The following is a 25,223-nucleotide window of genomic DNA, read 5'->3' as shown; positions in this document are numbered from 1 at the left end:
GCTGAGGAGCAGAAGACCAAGGTGAGGGAGCTGGAGAGGCTCTTCCTGTGCTGAGACTGCTGGAAGTCCCCCTGCTAGGCCTGGTCCACACAACAGCCCCTTATTTCAGTTGACATGCCAGGGTGGGAATCAAAGACTTGACAGCTACAGGCACTGACCTTCACGGCTCAAAGCTACTGAATAGCCAGCCTCCATACCCACACAATGAAAACACAGCGCCTGCCTTCAAAAACAGTATGCAAATATACAATGAAATTCTGACTCCTCACAAGTCAATGGAAGATTTACAACAAATTCAAGGGCAGATAAGATTTATCTAAACTGTTGCTGTGGAAAACTTATATTCTGTAAGAGTCCCCCCTTTGCTATCAGTCCCCTTTGGGAAGCACATGAAATTCATAGGAGGTAGTATCCTTGTTCTCTGCTGATTATTCTAAAATAACAAGATCAAAATAAAAGCTTTGCTTTGTAGGATGATATGTAATCTTCATCCTGCTACCTAGCCCTAGTTACAAAAATAACAAGATTTCAAGAGGTACGATGGGTCAAAAAAAAACGTCACATGGTGGTGGTTTTGCAGAGATTCTGTCTTCTTTATTCTGATTTCTTTGCCCCGGTGTAAATTAGGAAATGCTGCATGCCAGAACATAACCGTACAGAACATGCAGGGTCTAACTAAAGCCACAGAACATGTGGGGTTTTTTTGTCTTTTCAGGCAGAAGTATACCGTAACAAAAATGAAATTAATTCAGTGATTTTAATCTTTTTTTAGTAGTTTAAGATCATTTGTGTAATAACTAAATTTTCAATTCCCCAAGACAGATTTCTCTAGCTGGTGAGGCTTTGCAAATTTAAGCCTCAATGACTAAAACACAGGGGGGAAACAGGGACCTTGTATACCCACTCTGGTAAATGGTAAGCAACATTCAACAGTTGTCATACTGGCTAGCAGACAAATACTTCCCCAAATTTCAGCTTGGGACCCCTCTTCAGGCTAGAGAGTAACAAAGAGTAACACACTGACACACTTGTTTCCTCTGTCAAAGGTATGGATATGAGCCTGTGCTAGAAAACAGGAGGGGTTCCTGCGTTAATAAGATAAACTGTTCTAGCCAAACAGCTGCCTGGCAGTTAAAGTTATCATTAGTTATACTGGATATTTTAATATCTCATTCAAGATTTATGGTGCTTTTTATTTCAGAGGCCCAAAGTACTTTACAGCTCCCTATTATGTCTGAACACCACGCAAGGTAGCCTTTTTAATAAAAAAGGACATCTTTCATCTGCAGGTCTTCAGGTGGTTTACAAACACTATTGAATTAAGCCTGTGCAGAACAGAAAATACTATAAGCATGATTGTTTTTACTGTTGAGCTAAACACCTGGAAGAAACCCTGCCTACCTAGATCAAATCCACTCCACAATATTCCCAGTACCATGCAGAAGATGTTCAGTGCTCTGCTAAGGCCAGCAGTCATGCAAAGCCCACTTAGAATGGGAAATCCGACAGGTCTCCCAACAGCACTGCAAGTCCCCAGCAAAGGTGAACACCTGGAACATCCACCCCAGGGTAAAGAGGACCTTCTCCCAGCAAGGACACTTCAGTAGAGAAACAGATGGGATTTAAAAACAAACGAAGTACCCCCTCAGTAATTCCAGGCAAGCTACATAAAGTTATGAAAAAAGTCCACAACTGTATGCTCTGATTGTCTTATCTCACCATGGGGGAAGAAAAAAAAAAAACAAAACAAAACAAAAAAAAAGTACAGTACGTTTGTATTAGAAAACATTATCTTGACAGAAGCTAGTTTCCTGAACCAGAATGCCTATTTCTCATAGGCTTTGGAGGAACTGCTCATCTCCATCATCCTAAAACATACTTTCAGTGGACATCCCTCCGCTATTGCTCCACATTCTTCCTCCTCCACTACAGGGTTCATTTTCTATATTGCTCCTTATTTCCCATTCATGGAGTTTGCCCTCTCTGTGGCTGCCAACACCATGAAGCAAGACAGAAGACAGTAGCATCGTAGTTTCAGATTGCCTTAAATTCTTCCAGAAACCACCCTTCCTCCACATTCCCATGTTCTCTCCATTACTTCACAGTCTTTTCCACGTGTCCCAGCTACCTCTTCCTCTCAAATTACCTCACCATTTAACATATTTAGCTTAAGTTCAGAGCAATTGTTCCCAAGCCATTCTTAGCGCAAAGTCTGTCATTTGTTTCACATCCAAAGGAGGTCTTTGTATGCCCAAAATCTGGCCTGCTTTTTTTCCATTACGTCAGTTGGTCTAATAAAACCCTCGCCTTACTTAGCAACCATGCCTCACTTAGCAGGCTTTTTAAAATGACTCTCCCTCTAGTGAACAGAACATCATGTACTGATAATTCATGCATATCTCCTTTTATTAGAATTGCCCAAAACTTTCCAGATAAAGGTACATTCATATGCATCACTCTTCCACAAATAAAAGAGAGAAGATGACAATTGTTGTAATGACATACTGAGGCCATCCTATAAAACCTTACTCATGTGATATTGCCATGTTTCCAGGAATAGCTGTATTGACTTCTGTGATATAGTTAATAGGAACAAATGGCGCTCACAGAACAAAACAAGCCAGCAGCATAAAGTCATATGTTTATTAAGATTTATTCAAAGTAAGCCGTTCCTCCTAGATGCCCTTGGGATAATTTAAAGGCAGATATCAAAACCTCTACTACACTACAACTAAATTGAAGCAATTGTATAACATGTAATCCTCTGCTGGCAGAACTGGGAAATAAAACATGCCCTCTTCAACAATTAGCCATCTTCACAACTTCCCCCCCGCCCCAACACTTAAAAACTGGTGTGTTGACTATCTGACTCATTGCTCTTTGATATGTTATCTATAAACTTAAGAACAGTTTCTTGAACAAGCCTAGGGCTACTGAAAATACAGTTTTGTTTCATGGCATTCTATTAATTAGAGGCCATCCAAGATTAACCTGAAACCTCAAGTGGATGTAATGGTATATTTAGAGGCGAGCTCCATTTTTTCCCCCATGCCCTTCGCATTCAGAAAATATTTCTTAATGGGAGTTTAAGAGTTAAAACAAGCAAAATACACAAAAGCATATTATGTTCTATGATTTGATTGATACACCAGTCCCTTAAAACCTTTTTATACTGATGCACTCTGTTAGCCAAGACTAACACGAAGGCTATTATTAGCTTGTCAGTCTGACTCAGGCAAGCCAGAAAACTCTCTTTTAATATTTGCATTAGGAGACTGCCCTTTAAAAAAAAAGCACCCTACACATTTCCAGCTCGAGACTTAAGATTCTAATGAACAGATAATTAGACCAACATGAAGCAAGAGCAGCCTTGGCTAATCACACGGCTGTGATGCCCACGAACTACTGCACAACAGGAAAAGTTCAGAGAAAATTAAAAGCATCTCCAGGCGGGATAGAATTCATTCCTGTGTTTAGAATTTAAAAAGGAATGCGTATCTTCATACAAAAATGCAGTCAAAGGAGCACCCATGGAGGTCTATTAAATACAAAGGTGACAAACCTGGCTCAAGAACTCCATGAGCCTCGAGTTACTGAGGCTGAGGCAGTTACTCAGGCAAAGTGCTGCTGCATGCTCACCCCTTTTCCTGTTCCCCTTAGCAGCCATTCGCTGCCCGTTCCAGGAAGCAGCCCACAAGCTCAATGGACTGATCTCACCCACCAGCACTTGGACATACAGACAGCATCCTTGAAGTCCTCAGTGAGTCACTGGCAATTCTGGTCATTTGTCCTGAGCTGCAATTCTATGTCTTCTATCTCAAGCTGTTGTCACCACCAGTGTCATCTCAACCAAGTTCCCCTAAGAAGGGACTGCAGCCCTCCCACAACCCAAGGCAGACAATAGATGCTAGAAACAGCATGTCTACGGTCTCCCAAGTGAGGCGCTCTGCTGTTTTATCCTTGTCCATGGCTCTGCAACTCTGAGAAGAATATCAGTGCAGCTATCTCTTTTACACACACTCAAACAAGCATAAATAATTTTCTACAGCAATAGACAGGCTCTTACAATGAGGTGCACACGGTTTTCATGTAACAAAGGAAAAGACAGGTACAGGCCATCTGCTTGTGGGAGCAGAAAGGCAGCTGCACACACTCCCTGGCACGTGCAGTCCAAAAGGGGCAAGCAGAGGTGAGGAGATGGGAAAACAATGGAACACACAAGAGCTAGAAAGGGAATAGCTCCACCATTTTAAAAGATACATCGTATCTCTGACAGGGATATTTTCTTGTTCTGCCTAACATGATCCTAACCACCTGGCTCTTTGAATGACAATTAAAGTAAATATCTCACTCTATCAATCCACTTTTTTACCAGCTCAAATCAAGAATCTAAGGTAGGTAGATGTAATGGTAATCAAGATATCCCTAAAGGTTTCTTTCAACAGCACAAACTTTAAATCAAAACATTAATGAATACGAAGCAAAGAATGATTTGGCTGTCTGATTTTAGGTCTTTCCACAGAGACTAAGTGAATGACACCCCCTTCTATGCTAAGCCAGAAGGCTGTTAATGCCTTCCTAAGAACGAGATGTCGCAGCCTGCATTGCCTCAGCTGAAGAATTTGCAGCCTGAACACTATTGATCTTCCCACAAAGTAGTCAATACATGAAAGTTGTCATAAGAAGTGACCGGCTGGAATTCTGTATTTTCAAAACATTAAATGGTCAGTGTTCCTTCCCTTTATGCCGTTATTAAAAGTTTAGAAAAGCATAGTCTACATGTTTTTCCAGAGTTAGTTTGTAAAGATCAAATGAGCACCTACCTTAAAGAAACCAAGATTATAGTCGGGGCTAAATTATCTGCTACTCTGATGACAACTAGTGGTTTTGCTCTAGAGATACACTGCACATTGCTACAATGGCTTTGGCTAGAAACTTCTCAGGCTAGAAAATTGTCTGAATCTCCTCACACTTGCAACCACCCAAGCAAAACATCCTCAGCTTTTTATAAAAGACAAAGGCAGGTTGGCACCATGCAGAAGCATGCTGCACTGTAGAGGAAACAAAGTCAACACCACCATGTTGTATGCAAACAGGATGTTGATTTAAAGTTTGCTATAAATAAAATCTCAAGTGAAAAAGAGAGAAAAGCAAATTCCATCTGAGCACAGAAAAAAAAAAAAAGTCAAAATCAGGAAACAGTCCACAGAAACAAAAGGTCCAAAGAACAAGTAACATTTATTTATATAGAAATAAAGATATAAATTTTGTCTCTAGATATATATTGCTTAGTAGCAACAATAATTCACAAAGGTGGGAATGACAAAACTGCCAAGCTCCCCTTAGTCTATTTTAAGGCTCATTTCCCCACATTTCCCAGATAAAATTAATCAGCACTACCAGAGACAATTAGGACATCCTGCTCCTTTGACCACTAATCAATCCCTGCTCTCTACTGATCCTGTATCAATATTTGGGATGTTTATATGCCCTCTGGGATATGGATTGTAAGCTCCAAGCTCATTTAGACTCTGTCTCATTATCACTACTATTCTCTGGATCTGTGGACAAAGGTCCACCACAGAAGACTCTCCTATAGCCCACAGGTTACTAATGCACTGCTGCGTCTTATTCACATCCTCTCTCTGATTAGATGGAGCAGCTAAATAACATGAGAGTTCTTTCAGCCTTTGTGCACTGCATCTAGATTAAGAGCAAATCAATACGAGATGATTAATTACACACTCAGCTATTATAACAACAATAAGATTTTTAGTTCCTACTGCTATCAGAGTGCAGCGTCTGTCGTTTAGCTTCTATTTAACTATCCTCCTCCCTCTCCCGAGACAGAATAATCTATTTTGGTTAGCAAGAAAAGCAGAAGATAAACATGCACATCCAGATCATTTAACTATGATTTGGAAAGTAACTTTTTTTGTATTTTAAATGAAGGAGTGATTTTTTTTTCTTTGTTTGTTTTGTTATTTTAAGTAGTGTCACATAGCCTCGGTCCCCCAGCAACATCCAGTGTTACAGTTTCTTCTACCGGATGACCTCTGCAGGCACCAAGTGGCATCTGCAGGATCAGGTAAAGCATCAAGTGAAGTGCATACCCACAGAATGGCAAATACAGGATCACCACTTTAGCATACAACTCTGATAGCCTCCAAATACCTGTCTTCATGCATATTCAGGGAAGCATGCACGTTACTTATCTACTGTACCCAAAATAGTTGATTATCCCAACATATGGCTGCTTTGGCCTGAGTCTTATTGTAAACAAAGAAAATTCACTACCAAAGTATTAGCACAATAATTGCAGAGACTAGCTGATATTAGCATATTCTTAAATCCATTATGTTCTTTATTGTTAGATGCCTTCTGCACACCTCCACAGATTTCTACACAGGGGATATTTTTAAAAAAGTGACTTAAAGAATAGCATCCAGGAGAGTGTCAGCATCACTGCCAGTGACCAGGCCTACCAAGCCCTCACGCAGCACCAACCAACCATCCTAGCATGCAGACCACTTCACAGACAATTTAAGGGCCTTTGTCCTAAGAATCCAATTTTAATGTAATGAGAAGACCATATGGGAGGTCACACATATAGAGGCTAAGAAATAGTTTGCATGTACTCATTGTTAAGACAAAGCAAATAATTGTCCAAAATTTAGACTGAACTGAGTAATAAGAAAATGTGAAATTATAAGAGCATTGTGGTTTAACTCCAGTTGGCAACTCAGACCCACACAGCCATTCGCTCACTCCCCCCCATAGGGTGGGGGAGAGAATTAGAAGAGTAAAAGTGAGAAAACTCATGGGTTGAATTAAAGACAGTTTAAGAGGTAAAGCAAAAGCCATGCATGCAAGGAAAGCAAAACAAGGAATTCATTAACCGCTTCCCATGGGCATTCTCCCCATCCCCAGGAGAGTAGGGCTCCATCACGCGTAACGGGGACTTGGGAAGACAAACGCCATAACTCCAAACATCCCCCTTTCCTTCTTCCTCCAGCTTTAAATGCTGAGCATGATGTCATATGGTGTGGGATATCCCTTAAGTCAGCTGGGGTTATCTGTCCCCGCTGGGTCCCCTCCCAGCTCCTTGTGCACCCCAGGCTGCCCACTGTGGGGTGGGGTGTGATGGGAGGCAGAAAAGGCTTTGGCTCTGTGTAAGTGCTGCTCAGCAGTAGCTAAAACACCCCTGAATTATCAACACTGTTTCCAGCACAAATCCAAAACATAGCCCCACAACCAGCAACTATGGAAAAAAATAACTCTATCCCAGCCAAAACCAGCACAAAGAGGAAAGCATCAAGCAGCAGCAGTCATCTCTAGATGAAGTTTCACATTAACTACACCCATCTCAATCATCATTCCACTGAGGAAAAGTGTTATAATAAAAGTCACCCTGGTAAATCTGCCAGGTACACACCTGAACTTCTTTTGGCAAGAAGACACAAGAGGGCTTGATGCTAAAATATTAAAATTAAAATTACTGAAAAGTGTCATACCACTTGTGTCACAAAGAGAAAAAGCTCATTTTGGTTTACAGCAAGTGCCACATCACTTGACAGTGAAACTAGTTAGAAGGTAGCGAAATCCTCAGTTTCAGTTTGGCAACCAGTGTCTAGGAATTGTTCGCTGCTTTTCTGGTAGATGTCAGATTTTAAGAGTTTAGAGCCAAAACCTCTTTTCTTGAATGCTTACTTCTGAAGTATCATGTAATATATGCAAGAAGACTCCCTACATGCCAATGTTTTAAGTGTTAAAATATTCCAAGTACTCTACTCCCCTATAAACCCTAAGCTTTATAACACTGATGCAAATGCCCATTTGTTTTTGTGTGTTTGTTTTTTAAACATTAAGCAATTTTAGTTGAGCTAAATATTTTATGAATTCTAGCCACAAAAAAAACCCACATGCCAACTAACAAGCATGCATTACTGGATTAGTGTTCAACAGCAGCAAACAGGGGAAAAACACCTCACCAAACATTTGTATCTTTCAGATGAGAAATTTCCACAGAGGTTCTAAATAACCCACAGATTCCTGGTGTTACTTCAGACAAGAACAGATGGACAGGCCTTGCTTCAAAGACTACAATTATAAGAGGTAAGCTCATGCAACTGTATTTTTCACCATCGATGATGCATCTGTCAGGCAGGGAGAGTGCTAGCATTTACAAATAGAAGATAACCACTGAAGAGTATTGTAAGGGTTGAGGTGTATGAAAACTCTTTTCCTATACAGAAATACTCTCACCCGAAAACAGTAAACCCAAAATATGTGTTTCATAATTTCAGATAACATTTTTTGTTATAAAACAATATAAAGCACCTTATAAAGTCTTCTGAGGCACAGGCTCAGATACTATGATTTATTTTCAATATTCAATTAATTTGTGTACATAAAAACAGAGTCTGGGCATGGTGTTCTCTACTACACAACAATCTGAGCAAGTTCTGCTCTGACTTAACAAAGGGAAGGCAGTACAGTGTTTCTGCTAAAGAATACAAAAAAAAAAAAAAAAAGGTCAGCACTGCAACTTAAATAACATTCCCCTTTTTTACACACGAGATCAAATATTCACCATAGGTCAAAGGCACTGAGAGAAATACAGCTCAGTGTACAGCCCAGTTTGTGTACAGATTATATCTGAAAGTGTACATCTTCTTACACAAAGGCAGAAATCTCAAGTTTACCTCCAGAACAATTAATGACCAGTTTTAAACCAAGACCAGCATGGAATCCAAAGTATAAACTCAAGGCTACATATGTTCAGTACGCAATTTTAAAATGCTTTGATTTAGCAGTAATGAAAGGAAATTTCTTTCTCCTCAGAAATAAATTAAAAGCAATAGATTTTAGAGAGAACGTAAGCAATAACAGGCTTGAATTTCAGAAGGAGGAAATCTATTAACTGTGTTCAAAGAGGGAAGGTATTTAATTGGTGAATAACACAAGTCTCCAATATGGTCTGTTAACTCTCTGAGAGCCAAAGCGGTGCTTCCATCAAAGGAGGTTCTGCTGACGAGTCATCAAAGACTAGGTTTTACATTACCAGATAATCTTACCCCCTCTCACCAGGAGGTTTCTTCAAATTTGTTAAATTCCACATTCTCTGTCACATCTAGATCATGGCGTGCCAGAACTAAGATAAATAAGCAGCGCTGGATATAACCCATGCAGAAAAAAAGTCAAAGCAAAAAGCAGGCAATTTTCCTAAAAATCAGAAATACTGTGAACACACAGGATATGCATGTAATCAACATATGCATAAATAATTAAACTGTATCAACATTTTGAAGTGCAGCACAATTAAACCTAAAGAAATGCTGACATGTTCTTTCCTCTTTGGGTGCATTTTTGAAGAGTAACCAGCCAAATCCCATCAAAAGTGAATAGTAGAGCCTTACCTACCTTAAACTTGCATATTTAAGAATCTTACAGTATATATTGTGATTACGGACAGCAAACTTCTAAAGCTCTTGTAGGTATATTACATGATGTCTCTGACATGAAAACATATTTATAAAACTGGAAAATATTTTACAGTTAATCATGAGATCAAGTTTATCTTTGATAAATACAGCAACTTCAGGCTATCACATTTTAAGATTATTTTCCTAGTCTTCTGGCTATTTCAGAGTTTAGGTGGAAGTCTTGATCTCATGTTTCTCCTGAAGAGCAGAAAACCAAGTCATAAATCAGGAAAAGAACTGTATCATGATGATATTCATTATCTTTAAGTCTCCTTCCAATGAACATACTGGGATGAGGGGAAAAAAACCCCAACCAAGCAACAACCCTTTCTCATCCATTAAAAGACTAAACTCAAAATTGATTTTCCTCTAGAAAGTCCGAAACAGAGGCTTTAAGCGCAGCAAACTCTTGAAAAATGTGATTCTGTTTTACAGTGCTGACCAGCATGAGCTCTATCTGGTGGCAAGATACTGTAGTGCACAGACTAGAAAGACATTTTTTTGTTAAGCATGACGTTCACGTTCACAAAGATGAGAAAGATCTCAGTCTTCAACATTTATTTTTCTTTCCTAGAAAGAACTACTGGATACTAAAGGACTGGAGGGGAGAGGGGAAGGGTGGAATGAGAGGACAGGACAGGACTGCCATAACTTTTATGCCAAAGCATTTAAATCATGTTTACTGGGATCACATCATCCAAACCTCAAAAGCTGGAGGTAGCTGCTGTTCAATAGTACTGAGGGTTTGCTGCAACCTTACAGATCCTAGGCAGACAGGACTGGGAAGAAGTACTTGAGGTTTCAGCTGAAAAAAAAAACTTGTTAGGTAAAATTCAGCAACGTAAATCAGAATTCGGCAGTGACTCTGGGCTGCTGGCATCACTTCAACCAAGGTTTAAAAAGCATTGATAAGAAAGACCTAATTTAAGCTTACTTAACGTGAGATACAAATTTTAATACACCAGTGGCAAATCAGGTCCTTATTCTCACTTGAAAACCTGCAATCTTCAGTTAACTATCAAATCTCTGAACATAGGATATCCCATTCAAAGAAATGGAAGAAAATTCTACTACATGAATCATTTCAGCTCCAAAAACTAAACACACTTTAAGCCCTTATTTAATGCTAGGAATAAAGACTTGCCTCACACCTGCAAATTGGCATCACTGGAGGTGAAAATACACCATATTGGCTAAACAGCCAATATACTGAGAAAATTTCTCACCAAGAGCTGATTACACAACCTACTTTTCACATCATTTGGACAGTATTATGACAAAACTCCAGGATCCAAGTTTAAGCTGTATCACCATAATACTTTACAGAAACATTTTTTGTGTCACTTTGAATATGTAGGAATGCAACAAAGAAAATAAAGTGGCATGCAATTTGTTCCACTGTGGCAATCAAAATTCAGAAGCATCTCTTCATATGGAAATGCTTTGTACAACAGTAGTTTATCTTGAAATGCACTCGAGTGTTCAAAAAAAGTGGGCTTCACCTTCTTAATTACACCTAAACCAATTATTTATATCACTTCAAAATGGTGTCCACAGCCACATCTGTTTCCAATGAGACACACGGTACAAAAATTGTCCTGTATCTTTGTAGCCCAATAAGCGGGTTAGTTAAAGGACCAAGTTTACTTGAGCACTGCAAATGTAGATACCATCTGAATGCTAGATTTTGCTTTTGGGAATATGATTTATCTAGAGGAACACAAGTAAGCCTACCATGCCCCATAGAATTTACAAAGCTGGAAAACAGTTACTCAGCCAGGAATTCAGCTCTAAATCCAGGTGTTCCTTGGAATGTGACCAAATTTACTTGCTTACAAATAGAGTGAAAATATGCAGCTGCAACATTTGAGCAATGAAAAAGTCTAAACAAAATATTTTTACTGCAAGATTGTGACTGGATCCTCTAAAACCAAATCAGACCCTTCAGATGTCATCCTGGACCTGCAAAGCCACAGAGCAAGTCAATGAGCTTAAAATTAAGAGGGATGAAGTTTATCTCATGACTTTTCCAAAGAACTCCTTACTCGTGTCACTTGGGAACAGAAGAATCCAGTCTTGAGCTATGTCTCAGTCCTAACTATGAAAGGTAATATTCATTGCACAAAGGGGGTTCTTAGCACATGCCTCATAACCACTCCTAACCACTTTTGTTCTGTCCTATATACGTAACTGTGAGCAAACATCTGTACTTAAAGTTGTAGTGGAATATTTCTCTAGGAAAGGATTTACCACTTCTGACAGCAACTGAAGCCCTCCACTCATAGTTCCTGTTTCTGCTCTGCCCCACAGCTACCTCCAGCCTTTTGAGAAGCACGACCCTGAAAGTAAACTCAATGCTAGATAACCACACATCACAATTAGAATGTCATTATATACCCCAGGTTTGAACTACAGAGCTCACTGCTAAGTGAGCTGCTAAAAATGTGCTTTTTATGGTGAGAGATGGTTAATTCCTCATTTCAAGGCCCAAATAGCATGCTTTTCAATGAACGCTGCAAATTTGTTCTCTGGTTGTTCCAGTGTTCTCTAAAGTTCTAATACAAGATCATCAAGGGCTAATTGTCTGGAAACGTAGTTGATGGAAATAGCTAGTCATCCTATAATCTGTTCTACATTAAATCTCCTCAGGGGGCTTGGAAGCAGAATACCAACATCCACACAGATCGCTTGCATTTTAGCTAGGAGCAAATACTCAAGTTAGCAGCAGAGCAAAAACAATTATGAAGAATATCCTGTATATCCTCAGCCACATAAGTTCTCAATCAAAACAGCAGCAAATGCTAAACAAGAAAGCACTCAGCATGGTATGTTCCAAGGGATACATTTGTTGTTCTTATCCCATTGGCTGCAGATGACCAATGTCAAAAGAACAAAACACAATTACTAGAAAAAGGCAATTCATCAGAAGTGTCCGTTTGGATATTTCACTGTTTCTTGGTGAAAGCTAGCAGGCTTACCCGCTAGGAGTAATGATGCCTTGTATTTCTGTTTACATCAAAGGTCAAGTCTCTGAATAGTGTAAAGTAAGTTTGGAGTAACACTTATATTTGCCCTAGTTCAGAAAAAAGGAATAAGAATTACAGTAATGGCAGGGGTATGCCTCTTGGGAAAAGCATGCAAGGCTTTGTCACAGGTACAGGGGTTTGGGTGGTTTTTCTGATTGCTGCTGGCTAACAGTGCACTGCTGCTCCCAAGGACTCAAGACCAACAGTAATATCTCCAAACAATGTCATTTCCAGAAGGGACTGTTTCCTGTATTCTTTCAGTGACACTACCTTTAAAAAGAGAACAGCAAACAAAAACTGGTTGGAGGCAATTCACAGTTAACACCACCTCCAGCTTCAAAAGTGCAGAATCATAGTTATTGCCTATGTCAAATACAAATAGATTAATGTAGACCAATGGTACTCTTCCTCATAGTACAGCAATTGCTTACAAAAAGAGCAAGAAGCATGCCTGAAACACAGAGCACTTTTTTAAAAGAAAAATGCTTTACCAGAAAAAGAACTTGACTTCTCTAAACGTTGTGATGGATACTTAATGCTCTAGCAAAATGGAGTAATATAAACCACTTTAAAGCACTTGTTGTAAATACATATTTACATGACATTGCATAGAAAACCAATGAGCAATAGGCTTACAAATCTCAATTTCGTGACAGAGGAAATGCTTAAATTTAAACTAAATAGAAGAAAAAATTATTATAAAAAGATGGGATGAAGTTCATTATGTCAAAATATAGGAAGAGAAAAGAGGCTAGAAATCGGGTTATCACAGACATCTGAAAAGGCTTCTGTCAGGTTGCTGGGGGACGGATGGACAGGACAGGGGACATTCCTTAAAAACACAAAAGGAGCTTTGCAGAGAACAAGATGCCCAACACAAAGCAGGGAACAGTTTCCAGACGTTTTATTTTCCATTTCAATGGGCAAAAATTTTAAACCATAAGATTTGGCGCAGGCTGTCAGCTACTCTACTTTAGAATTTATAAAAACCGCCTCTTGACAAAAATGCTACATCGCATTTACAACAAAGGACATTTGTTGCTCATGTCATGCAAAACACCTCATAGAAACTTCCTCCTGCACAAGCATACGTGTGGACTCAACTCCTTTGTGCCTGCAAAGGAGCTGTGCTTACAGCTGCGGATGGATGCTTTCCACCGCTCCCACCTCTGCCTGCTCATGGTCTCTATTTCTTGCTGATTGCATTTACGTTTGATTACTCTGATTTTTCTCTTGCCGTTTGCCACCAGGTAAAGCTCACCGTAGCCCCTCTAAAAGCGTGGACTAGGGCAGCTGTACAGCGCTCAGCTCTGCCACCCGTTCGCTTTTTAAATGAGAAGGAAGAAACAGACTCAGAGATACTGATGCACTCTCTGAAGCTCACTTCAGATCTCGAATCAAAGTCAAGCAAGCCCGCCCGCCGTCCCTCCGGGGCTCGGAGTCTCACGAGTAACCATTCAAAAATCACTCCGCGGATCAGAAACCCGCACCGCGGGCGGGGACCTTGGGAAGTTAAAGCGCACCCAGCTAAACTTTTCTTTGTGGCAGGGCTGCACGGCGGCGAACCCGAAGCCGCGTTCCGCGGGGAGCCCCGCAGGACCCTGCCCCGCAAGAGACAAAGGCTGCAGCGAGCCCCGCGGTGCCGCCAGCCCCCGCCCGCGCCGCCCCACTCACATGCCCCGCTGCAGCCGCGGCTCCGTGGCGGCCAGCGCCCAGCACAGGCAAAGGCAGAGGCAGGCCGGCCCCGGGCCCATGGCGCCGCCGAGGGAAGCGATGTGCGGCGCGGAGGGATGCGGAGGGCGGCCGCAGCTCAGCGGTACACCAGCCGCCCGCCCGGCTACCGCCGACCCTCCAAATGGTTTAAAGCCGCGGCGAGGCGCGCCACTGGCTGGGCGGCCCCGGCCCGCCCCCAGCCCGCCCCGCAGCTCCCCGCGCCGCTCGGGGCCAGGGGCCGCCGTGCCCCCATCCCCCCCGGCGGGCTCGGGGCTCCCGGGCCGGGACCCGCGGGCTCTCCTGACGCCCCGCGCCGCCCGCGTGCTTCCAGCTTCACCTCTCCTCCTCTGGGCTGTCTCTGCGGTTCCCCCTCCTCGAAAGGGACTTTCCTCTCGGTCCAAATTCCCGTTGGGCACAACACGGGGAGGTGGAAATAAGGAAGGATTTGTTTCCACTGAATAATATCTGAAGTTGTGTGCAGCCTCATGTTCATGACGGCTACCGGTTCTCGGAGGAGAACTGCCACCCCCTGCACGCTCTCCCTCCTGCTCCAGGATGCCAAGCTGTTTCTGCTTTACTGCGAGAGCCGTAGCTCAGCTTCTCCTTTTTCCTCCAGTCCTTCTTTGTTCCATGCGTGACGTCCGTTACAATCACATCTGAGCACTTCAAAGAGGTAACCATGAAAATAAATGCATTTAACATCACGAGGGAGGGATAACACCACTACTGTGAGAGTTAGTGACAGCAAGAATGTACAGCTGGGAGCGGAGGAGTGGTTTGTTAAATCCCAGAGTTGCCAGCTATCCTCTAGACCACCCATCCTCCCATCTTTATCATCTCTCCAGACCTTTACTGCTCTCAGAAGGCAACTCTTCCCCTTTACTGGTGAGAGAAGGGAGATCAACTGACCTGAAAGGGGAACCGTGCATAGCAGCAAATAATAAAGGGGGAAAACGTACCTTAAGCATTTTATGATCTAATGTAGGACTCAGGGTCTATTACCCCACAATTTTCCTGCCTCTAGAGAGCCATGAGTAACCAGCCGCTGAGCTGATGGGCCCTGAGCCAATTGATGCTAAAGACAACTGTGATTTCCTTCCACTCCAGTGTGGAATGGGCTTGGTCTCTGGTTGCTCCAGATTAGCACCTATCCAAATTTGTGACAGAGAGAACTGCACGGGCACACTAACATCCTCACGGGTTAGGGGTCAGCCTTAGTGTTACAGTGCATTAATTTGTCTTCCTTTCAGTCCTGTAACAAGATACACTGGCTTCTCCTTTACACGCACTTTACAAGCAGAGTTTCCTGCATGTTTTTTATTTTCCAAGGCCTTTGTGAAAGTAGGTAAACATTTACCGATCATAACAAGAAAACAGGTTTGATGTTGTTCATTGCTTTGAAGCTTGCATTGACATGATCCCCTTGAGACTTTATTGACTGATTTCTTTCTCATGGTAAAGGAAACACAGAGCCCTTATCTGACCTTAGAGCAGATTAATTGTACTCTGAAATTTCCGTTGAATGGCTAAGCCTTTCTTGCGTCTGGAGTAGTTTTAACTCTGCAGGACCTTATGTTGAGCTAATCACATTACCTCCTGCAAAGCACATAGTTTTCTAATCATTTTATTTCTTAAACCCCAGAAAATCTTTCTTCATAAAATAATAGACCTTCATTACAGCAAGTCTGAGTGTTCATTATGTTCTGAGATGTCATCCCAACCGGGATTATTTTCAGGATCACATCATGGCAATATAGCAAAGGAACTTATTGATCAGCTGTTTTTTTCCAGGAGAGGTATATTAGTCTTTAAAAAATGTTTTTATTTTTTCCATCTCTAAGGGACTCAAAAATAAACTGTTCAACATTATTTTTCAAACCTGCATGTGATCATTACAAACTATACACAACATTTATACACATCCAGTTATTAAGAATAACAGAACAGCAACATGCAAATTTGGGGTGTACTGAAGTGCAGCATACCTTAATCAGTGAAGGCAACCGAATAGGCAGGACCTTTGCCTGGGGGCCACACAGCAAAATACAGCTGCAACTGAATTCTGAAGATGGAGCAGTGTAACATCCCCTTGCCTTCTGTGTAGAGTCTTGCAGGCCTCGCTGTAGTGACTATGACACTGACATTCTCCTGAGTTGAAATGTAAATCCAGCCTGTGCAATGTGCCCTTCTTACAAATACTATTTAATGTTTTCTGCTCAGCTGTGTTTTAATTGAGAATATCCTGCAAAGCTGTTGACTTTAATGGGACAATTCACATGAGTTGCGTGATTAAGAATTGCAGCATTTGTAAAAGCAGTTTCAAAACCCTAGTGGGATAAGTGATCCGACTGTGCCCAAGTCAGGTAAATCTTCTGACCCGACATAGATAATACAGAGGTAAAAGAAGACTCATTTATTCTAGTTCTTACACGGGTAACAGTGTGCTACGTCAGGAAAAAAGGGTAGTGGATACAGCATTAGTGAATTCTTTCTATTCCACATCCCTGCCATGACCAGCTGGACACACAAAACTTACTTGCTATACAATTGTGCATCTTTCATCTTGATACCTACAAACCACATCATGGCCACCACCAAACCAGTCTCTGAATATGTTGACAAAAGAGTTCCCTTCCTGATTGGTGAAAGGAGTAAATTAAATAGCATCTTGCCCTGCTAAATCAGCTTTTGAACTGGGCAGTTAAAGTGCCAGTTCTTAGTGGCTTGGTGCAGGTGAGCTACAACCTAATCTGATTGCATAGAATACAAACAGTTAGAGAAAAACCATTCATGCCCTCCATGTAGTACTGAAGGACTTTCTGTGGGATGGAAGATATATAACTTTCATTATTCTCCTCTCTTGTTGATCAGAAAATTGTTCTGACATATTCCAGTACAATCCAAATTCAGCACATTATTTACAACAGCGTCCAGATCATGAATTCTGTAGCAAAGTCAGTATCTGTGAAGAAAGTTCTATCCTATCCTCTCCATTTTAAAGCATATTTCCCTCCTCATTAACATTTTAATTTTGATTTATGATTTTGCCTTTCTACAAAGATGTTGTGACAGTTGTTGTGTATCCCCCAAGCGTGAATGAGTGTGCCCACAACTTTGACTCAGTAACACATCACCCTTTTCTATTTTCATTTTTCTGTCTAATTCTCAATATCTCCATTTCCACTCTTTTTAAATCGTAGCTAGTTACAGGATTTAACATTCCCTTCTGACATAAAGAAATTTTCGTGCAGAGACTGTAATTAGGAAGGCTGTGCTGTGTTCTGTTATTAGCAGGAATTGTGATTTTTGGAGTGGTGGGTTAATTGCTAATAACCATATGTAATGCTTCTCTCAAGATGTTTCCCATTACAGTAATTAACTTAGCAGCTGGGGTAACAGACATTTACCATTTGTCTTCACAGTATCCCTGGTTTAGGATTGTTCCAAAAACCTATTTGGATTTTGTTTGTTCAATTCCCAGGTGTAAGATGAAAAAGAGAGGATGCTGAGAAACGGACATTTGGAAAGAACAAGTTGCAGGGATAGTACCTGTTTACAGATGCTACCTGTCCATCAGTGTATCCTCAGGAATTCTGAATTTTTCTTCACTAGTCTTAGTCTTAGACCATCATTTTCATCAGCACCAACTGGATGGAGAGCATGGCAGACCAGCCTGAAACAGAGAATGTTTCCAAAAACGTATTGATTACTGCTCAAATTAATCTGATTAATCTTTAGCCTTCTTGAGGATTTACTAATTGAAGTGCAGAATTTATTACTGCCTATTCATAATCATAACCTCAAAATCCCTATGATTTGTAAATATTTCTTTTTTCTTGATGTTTCACAGTCAACTATATAAGCATTTTAGGTAATTACTTCATTCCTATGTTGTCTCACCGGAGTTCCTTCCTCCACAATAAGCAGTAAGAGCTATGCCTGAATTACAGTAATATTTTTAAGTACATGGCTAACCTGAAATTTAAGAAGAAAATAAGGTTGTTCTACAAAGCCAGACCACCTGACAGAGCAATAGCAGTTTTGTTGATTTAATTCATCAACAGAATGTATTGAAAGGATTCTTTTTGCTTACAAGATAATTTTAAAGACTTTTAGGACTGTGATGCTAAATTTATTCCTTTTTTAACTTTGTTCTGGCTAGAGTAACGCCTGTATGATACTGTATTAAAGAAGGTTTGTTAATACCCCTGAAGATGTAAAGCATCATACCAAGGCCATTGGAAGCTTTCTCTGTTGCAGTGAATTGGCGTTGCTCCACTGCAATGAATGGGGAAATGCCAATTTACAGTAACTGAGGATCTAACCCGTGTTGTTAATCATAATTACGGACTTACTTTGGGAGGTACATTTTCTAAAGCAGTTGGGTAAGACAAGAAAATTAAGTTCAAATTATTTTCTTCTACAGGAAGTAAAAGTAGTACATAAATAAATACTTGGAGCTGCACTAGATCTTTAAAACATATAATAGCTTTCTGGCACTGCATTGTTCCATGATATTTTTTCCTACAGCACATAATAGTAAGTTTCTGATAATAGTGCTCACAGACAGCTTTGATTATAACCACTTGTCAGGGAATGGATAACTAGGAAAATAACACCATATTCAACTGTAAAAAATGCTGCCTGAAATACATTAATACAGTGATAATTTCCACTAATAGAAGCCTCCGAACCCCATCCATTAGCTCTGAATTGAAATTCCTGTTTCATTTCTATCTTTCTGAGCATTTCTGCCCTCTGACCCCCTCTTCCATTACTTGGTAACAACACAGCCATTCACAGGCATTAGCTGCCACAAAGAGCCAAACCCCTGCACGAAGAGTAGTGACAAATTCACTGTGTGTTTGAGCAAACGTGGCTGGGACTGGAAGCTGGGACCGGAAGCTGGGACCCTCGGTGGCCCTGCCTGGCGTGGGCAGTGCTTTGCATGTGCCACTACAGGTGATGATGAGAGGTAGGGAGTGTGTAGTTCAATAGGTTTTCCTTCTGTGGGAATTTACTGTCAACATCCTACTCATTCCCCAGTCATTTCCACCCTGCCCATCCAACAGTCACCAACTACGCTCTTCCATTTGCCTGGTGTAACAGAAACAGGTTTTCATTGACGTCTGAGGTTCATTCAGAGGAGAGGGCAGGAGGGGTTGGAAGGGAAGGAAATAAAAAGGGTCTGAACAATTTAACCCCATAGCACTCTCTCTAAAAGGGAAAGAATGTTCAAATAAAGTATTTCTTTTTGACAGAATAAGTAGGAATCCATTGATATTCAAGTCAGGAGTATATTTCTGTAGGGAGCTATTACATCTGATTGAGAAAATAAAATGTTCCCCACATTCACAATTACTTATATAAAGACCACTGATCTCATTTCTTAGCTTTTCTCTTTAGCATTGGTTAACCAAAACCCTAGCAAGAACACACTATTGACAATATAATCCTGAAGTAAGTTTTATGTTGACAGGCAATAACAACTGGGAGTACTTTTATCTATTTCTGGATTTGGGATAATGACACTCCAATGAGTAGCTCATCTAGCATACTTGCATACATTCAAATTAAAATCACACATTTGGGGAGGACTCGCATCTTCTCTGACCTACACAGGTGAGTGCCAGATGTAACTCAAATAAACTTAATGGAGCTATTCCAGCCTCATCTCAATACAAAGAAAAGAATTAGGGTTTAGAAACTTCAGAGCAATCCACTATTTTGCAGAGCAGTGCAAATATTACAAAACATTTTCTAGGAGGAAATAGGTTTTTATTTTTTAACAGTTCTCTTCTCAGTGCTCTTCTTTTGACCGTGCTGTTACCCACCTGAAAAATCTGCAAACAGCTGAACAAGCAACTCATATAAAAACTCAGCAGAGTACCTGCATACTTATATGTTCAGAGAAATCAAATTTGGGGTGTTCATGCTAGGAGTGTTTAAAGGCTCATCAAGTCAGGAAATACAGAGAGCCCTTTGAGACTTAGCCAACCAACCATAGGTAGACAACACAATCTGATTTTCAAATATTCTTGATCTATCCTGAGGGTAGGAAATTTCAAAGAGTTATTCTCTAAGAAAATTGAAACAAATAAATGCAAAAAATATTAAAATATGTGATAAAAGAGGTCTATTTCACCTAATGAATTTTTCAGCTAGTTCATAGCATAGCTCAGTGAGTGTCAGGGCTATACTAAAGGGATGAACTCAAGCACACAAAAAAGGCAATAATAATACTCCAGCAACTGCTGCATGTAAAACTACAGTCTTAACTAGCACTAATACTTCAAGCATTCTAATTTATCCTCTGGGGTAGGCAACCCACTCAAAATTTGGGTTTTAGATGTTAAAACTAGTAACTCTCGTCTACATCACCAAAAATGCAGTCGCAAAATATATCAAAGAAAAAAGTGCTCAGAAGTAGACTTCTCCTCAGGGTTTCCCTGTCCCTTTGGAAATGCTCATGTATTTCAGATGTGAGCTGCTTGGAAAGCCTGTATTTTCTCCTTTGTCTTATACAGTACTAAGCACATCACTGGTACTTAAAATACAAAAATTCAAGGGAATAAATGCTTTGTTTGTTTGCTTCCAATTAGGGGCTAATGAAATCCCAGGAATACACTTTCAGGTAATTTGTCACAGATGAACCGAAACTCAATAGCGTGTTTCTCTGTATAACTTCCCTCTCTTGTCTGTTCTGCTGACACAACTAGACCACACTTCATTCTCAGAAAGACATTAGAGCATTACTTTACTGTTTTTTCCTCTAAATTACCTGCCTGGCTACTGTCACCATTGATCTTTTAAGTCCTTGACTGAGTAATCAGTCAGACAGCTAATTAATGTAGTGGCTTGGAGGGAAAGAGGGAGGGAAGGATGAAATTAAAGAGGAGAGTTTTTTCCTTATTCTTCATGTTTTTATTGCCTTTGAAAAGTGCTTTATCTGTAGCATAAAGGAGCATTTGTCTGTTCTTTTTTCTTCTGAGAAACAGTTTACCTACTATAAATCTATTTACCAACTATTAACAGAAACGAGGAGAATTTTTTGGGAACGATGAAACTGAAATCTAAGAAGAAAAATAAAATTCTAAGATTTTGTATTTATTTTTTCCGTTAACACTTACAGACTACATTATGTATTTTGAATAAGTAGAAACTGCAAGACCTGACCCATATTTTCAGACATTTTTAGAACTAAAACACATATTTTAAAATTCAGATAACATTGTCATATTTTGATAGAGCGAGAACTTTTTTTCTATTCTTCCCTCCTCCTGGGTCCCCTCCCCATAGACTAAACAACCCATGTGATCTACAAACCCCCAAATCTATCTGGATTTGTTTTTAATCAAAACTGCTCAAATTCAGGTGCCTGAACATATGGTTTAAACACCACCACTCCGTTTGACTTTAGTCTGAGACCAAAGACATGAGGAAAGGGAATGCCTCACGCTAAAATTTATATTCCAAAAGCACTCATCAGGGTCCATGTTTTTTTAAAAAAATCATATAGTCATATTTTACCTTTATGGTGCCAAAGCACTTTGCTCCAGATCCTTCCCTAACTCCTAAACTTTTAGTAGGTTTTATTCTCAAATGTCGAGTCTAGAAAATGATGCCTGCACATTGCAGTTGAGGATGTTTGCAAGCTTTCCTGTATATTTCCCTATCTAACATTAATAACCAAGTTCTCTTAAAAGAATAAAAGAACTGGTAAGAAAGTTAGCATTAGAGTAGACAGATCCTGTTTTCCTAATCATGGATATCTGAGAAGCATAGAGAATTCTCATCTTTGTGATATCTATGATACATGAAAAGATATTTAATTTCCCTTATTATCAAGGAATCATAGGTATCCTGGAACAGCTTTTAATACACAGAGTTAACCTCATACTGCCATGCACATATAAAGGCATTTACGTATTACAAGGCAGGATTCAAACATTCTTGTCTACAGGGAGCTGATGAACTGAAAATGGTTTAATAAGCCTTCTTTTTAAATTCTTAAGGGAGACAGATATTAGCATCAGCAGTATTTGCTGTTAAACGTAAATAGAATCATCCTGAGTATGGGAATTGCGCTGACCGTGCTTCATGAAACAGCAAGCACAGGACTCCAGCAAGAAAGTGGCAATTAAATATTTCATACTTGCCTGTATGTCTGTTTATCTACAGCTTAACAGGTTGTACTGTGATCATATCCAACAACAACAAAACGGTGTTGGAATGGAATCCCCAACTAATAATTCTGTGCCTATTATTAACTTGTGGAGAAACCCACATTGCTACAAAGATTTACATGAAAACTGTCTGAGAAAAATATGTAACCATCAAAAAAGCAGCCATCACTCCAACAAAATCAGTGTTGAGTGGACTAAGTACTGCAAATCAAGCAAGTTTTATTAACTCATGTATCAAGACAATAATAAATTAATCATCATCTAGATATATGGAAGAAAAAGGCAATGTCAGTAGTTACAGGCTTTTTAGACTGACCTCAAAATTTGTCTAAAAATCAAAAATAATTCTGAGGATTACTACAATTAAAGATTAATGGAAATGGTACAAAAATCTAAGTTTATGAAGCTAAATCGTGCTAAAATAAGTCAACATTATTTTTTTATTATTGACTTTTTAGATGCAAGCTCTAATCTATACAGATTCCAGTGAAGCATTAGTACCTGTGGAAAATTGTTAGTTTAACCTCAAGCAGCTTACTGTACAAGAAAAGCTAAGGAGGATATAATGGTGAGTTGTATGCAAAAGGGAATTGTTTAGTTATGGGAAGCTCACTAATTAATCTCTCAAGGATGAGTCTTGGGGAAAATAAAAGTACTATCTTGGGGGAAAAAAATAGTACTATCTCTGCACGCTATGGCACAAATGATAGGCATATCCTCATGAAGTTTGCTGGTGAAAAGGTGAGAGATGCTGAAGAGAATGAGAATATCACTCTGGAACAGCAAAATATGGATGAAATCTAAGACCACAAGAAGCTAGATTATACACATGGGGACTAATAATAACAACAATCTTTGCTGTATTTGCCATGACACACAAAGAGACAAAATGGAGTTACTCACATGATTCTGTAAGCCAACTAATGTGGTAAGGCAGTAAACCAAAAAACATAAAAAGATCAGTATGCTCCTAGAATGTAGTGATACCTTAGCAGTAAAGATATATTGCTCCTGCTAGGAGGCATTCTGAGATACCACAAACAGGTTTGATTATTCAGGAGTGTGAAGAAAAGAATTCAACATGATGCAGGTATGGAGCAAGTCTATTAGGATGCAGGAGAACAGGCAGCCAGGAAACTAGAAAGAATTTGATCTGTTTAGACGAGCAAAAATAAGGCTTGTTTAAACTAGCAGAATGAAGGTTGGGGCAGAAAGAGAGATCGTTATGTGATTGCTCTTTCAAAGCACACTATGAAAAGGGGGATGGGACAGGATAAGTATCAGGGACATGCAAGAATGTTGGCAAAGCTAAAAGACAATGCTGGCATAAGCACAAGCCAGTCCAAACTAGCCATACACATACATTTAAGGCATGAGTGTCTGGAATAGCCTCCTAGTAGGAACAAAATAAAGATCTAGCTACGTGGTGGACATTTGTAAGTTCATTAAAAGAATTCTAAAATACAGTTTTATGTGATAACAGGGAACTGGATTTGGTCACCAGGCGATGCCTTTCAATCCTACATTCCCTGCTGGTTTTCAGCCTTTTAATTACGAATCCTGTCACTATAACCAGTGTGTTGCAGCCTCAGGTACAAGAATAACACACTGATCTTTTCTAGTAACTCCTGTGCTAGAAATGGGGTTCTACCTCAAGCAGCTATATGAAACAGCTTTGGAGGCTGACAATTTAAATAACTTTCAGTGACTTTCAACAACTAAGCCTTTTGCACCTTGAAGAGGGAATAATCTTTTTGGTTTGTCTTTGGGTGTAATAGGATCCTGAACCTAGCTTGGGGATCTTTAGCCTTATACTAATGTAAATAATAACCAAAAAATGGCAAACTAACCCTGAAATTACAGCATGCTATCATGTTTTCTCTTAAGAGAGAAATATATTTGTCTTTTAGATCACAGGAAAACATCTAGAGGGTGAATAAAAGTGAAGTCCAGCTACAATTTCAAGGCGCAAATTTGCATGCACCCGTCTATCATGATAGCATGGGTAATTAAACCAGTGGTGTCAAGATAGTCCAAACCTGCTAGCTGAGTTTATTTGCAATGTTACTGACAATGGGAAATGATCAGTTATCATGGTTTAGTTAGAACTAGAAATACAGTATGTGTCAACTTTCGTTTCATGATAGAGCACCTTCTTTTGCAACCATTTACTGATAAGCCAAATCTACCAAGGTTACCACTGCAGGGCTAACAGAAGAACAAGATAGCTTCTGTTATATCTTTGTACACCATCGGCAAGTGGCCTCCTAAATTTTCTTTACAAGACCTTTATCTCCAGCAAGGATGTATGCAGGAAAAAGACTGGCAGTTGATCAGCAATTGCAAAGTTGATTTTGCAGATCTAAACAATTGCGGAAAACCAAAATCTCACTCCTGCTATGTCATTCCTTGCAACATTGTTTTTCCCACTTTTATACTGAAGTCGTGGTAAGAAAATTTGACAGAAACATTGAATTTCATTAAACTGAGATGGTAGACAACATTCACTTAACATCAATTAGTTTCTATTATAGCTGATAATTTGGACCAGGGCAATACGCAATTGACATTCAGAGCTTGGTTCAGACATGATATGGATAAAGGGGGATGCCTCTGCAGCTGTGTTGCTCCTCCCCCGTCACTTAACTATGTGTGTGTTGAACTCGGCAGCAGCCCCCCAGGACATCTGCTCATGTTATTAGGTATTACAGCAATGTTCTAAAATCTATGTTTGAAAAGCAGTGTTTCTTTGTATACATTTTGTTACATTTCTCGGTGAAAATGGAATTTGCTTCCTGAACTGCTATGATCTA

General features: G+C 39.9%; 1 protein-coding gene across 1 annotated transcript in view; it reads right to left on the bottom strand.

Moving 5' to 3' along the window:
• The window catches only part of LOC130158416 (multiple epidermal growth factor-like domains protein 6), a 200,947-nt gene extending 186,622 nt beyond the window's left edge, over positions 1-14,325 (bottom strand). Inside the window, exon 1 of the mRNA XM_056359147.1 lies at positions 14,186-14,325. Within this exon, the coding sequence (XP_056215122.1) occupies positions 14,186-14,265 (80 nt within the window). The 5' untranslated portion in view covers positions 14,266-14,325. The remainder of the gene's footprint in view (positions 1-14,185) is intronic.
• Between the last annotated feature and the right edge of the window lie 10,898 nt (positions 14,326-25,223).

This window comes from Falco biarmicus, chromosome 13 (genome assembly GCF_023638135.1).
Source record: "Falco biarmicus isolate bFalBia1 chromosome 13, bFalBia1.pri, whole genome shotgun sequence".
NCBI lineage: Eukaryota > Metazoa > Chordata > Aves > Falconiformes > Falconidae > Falco > Falco biarmicus.
Note: the sequence above shows the minus strand (reverse complement) of the source record. Positions and strands in the feature narration are given on the sequence as shown.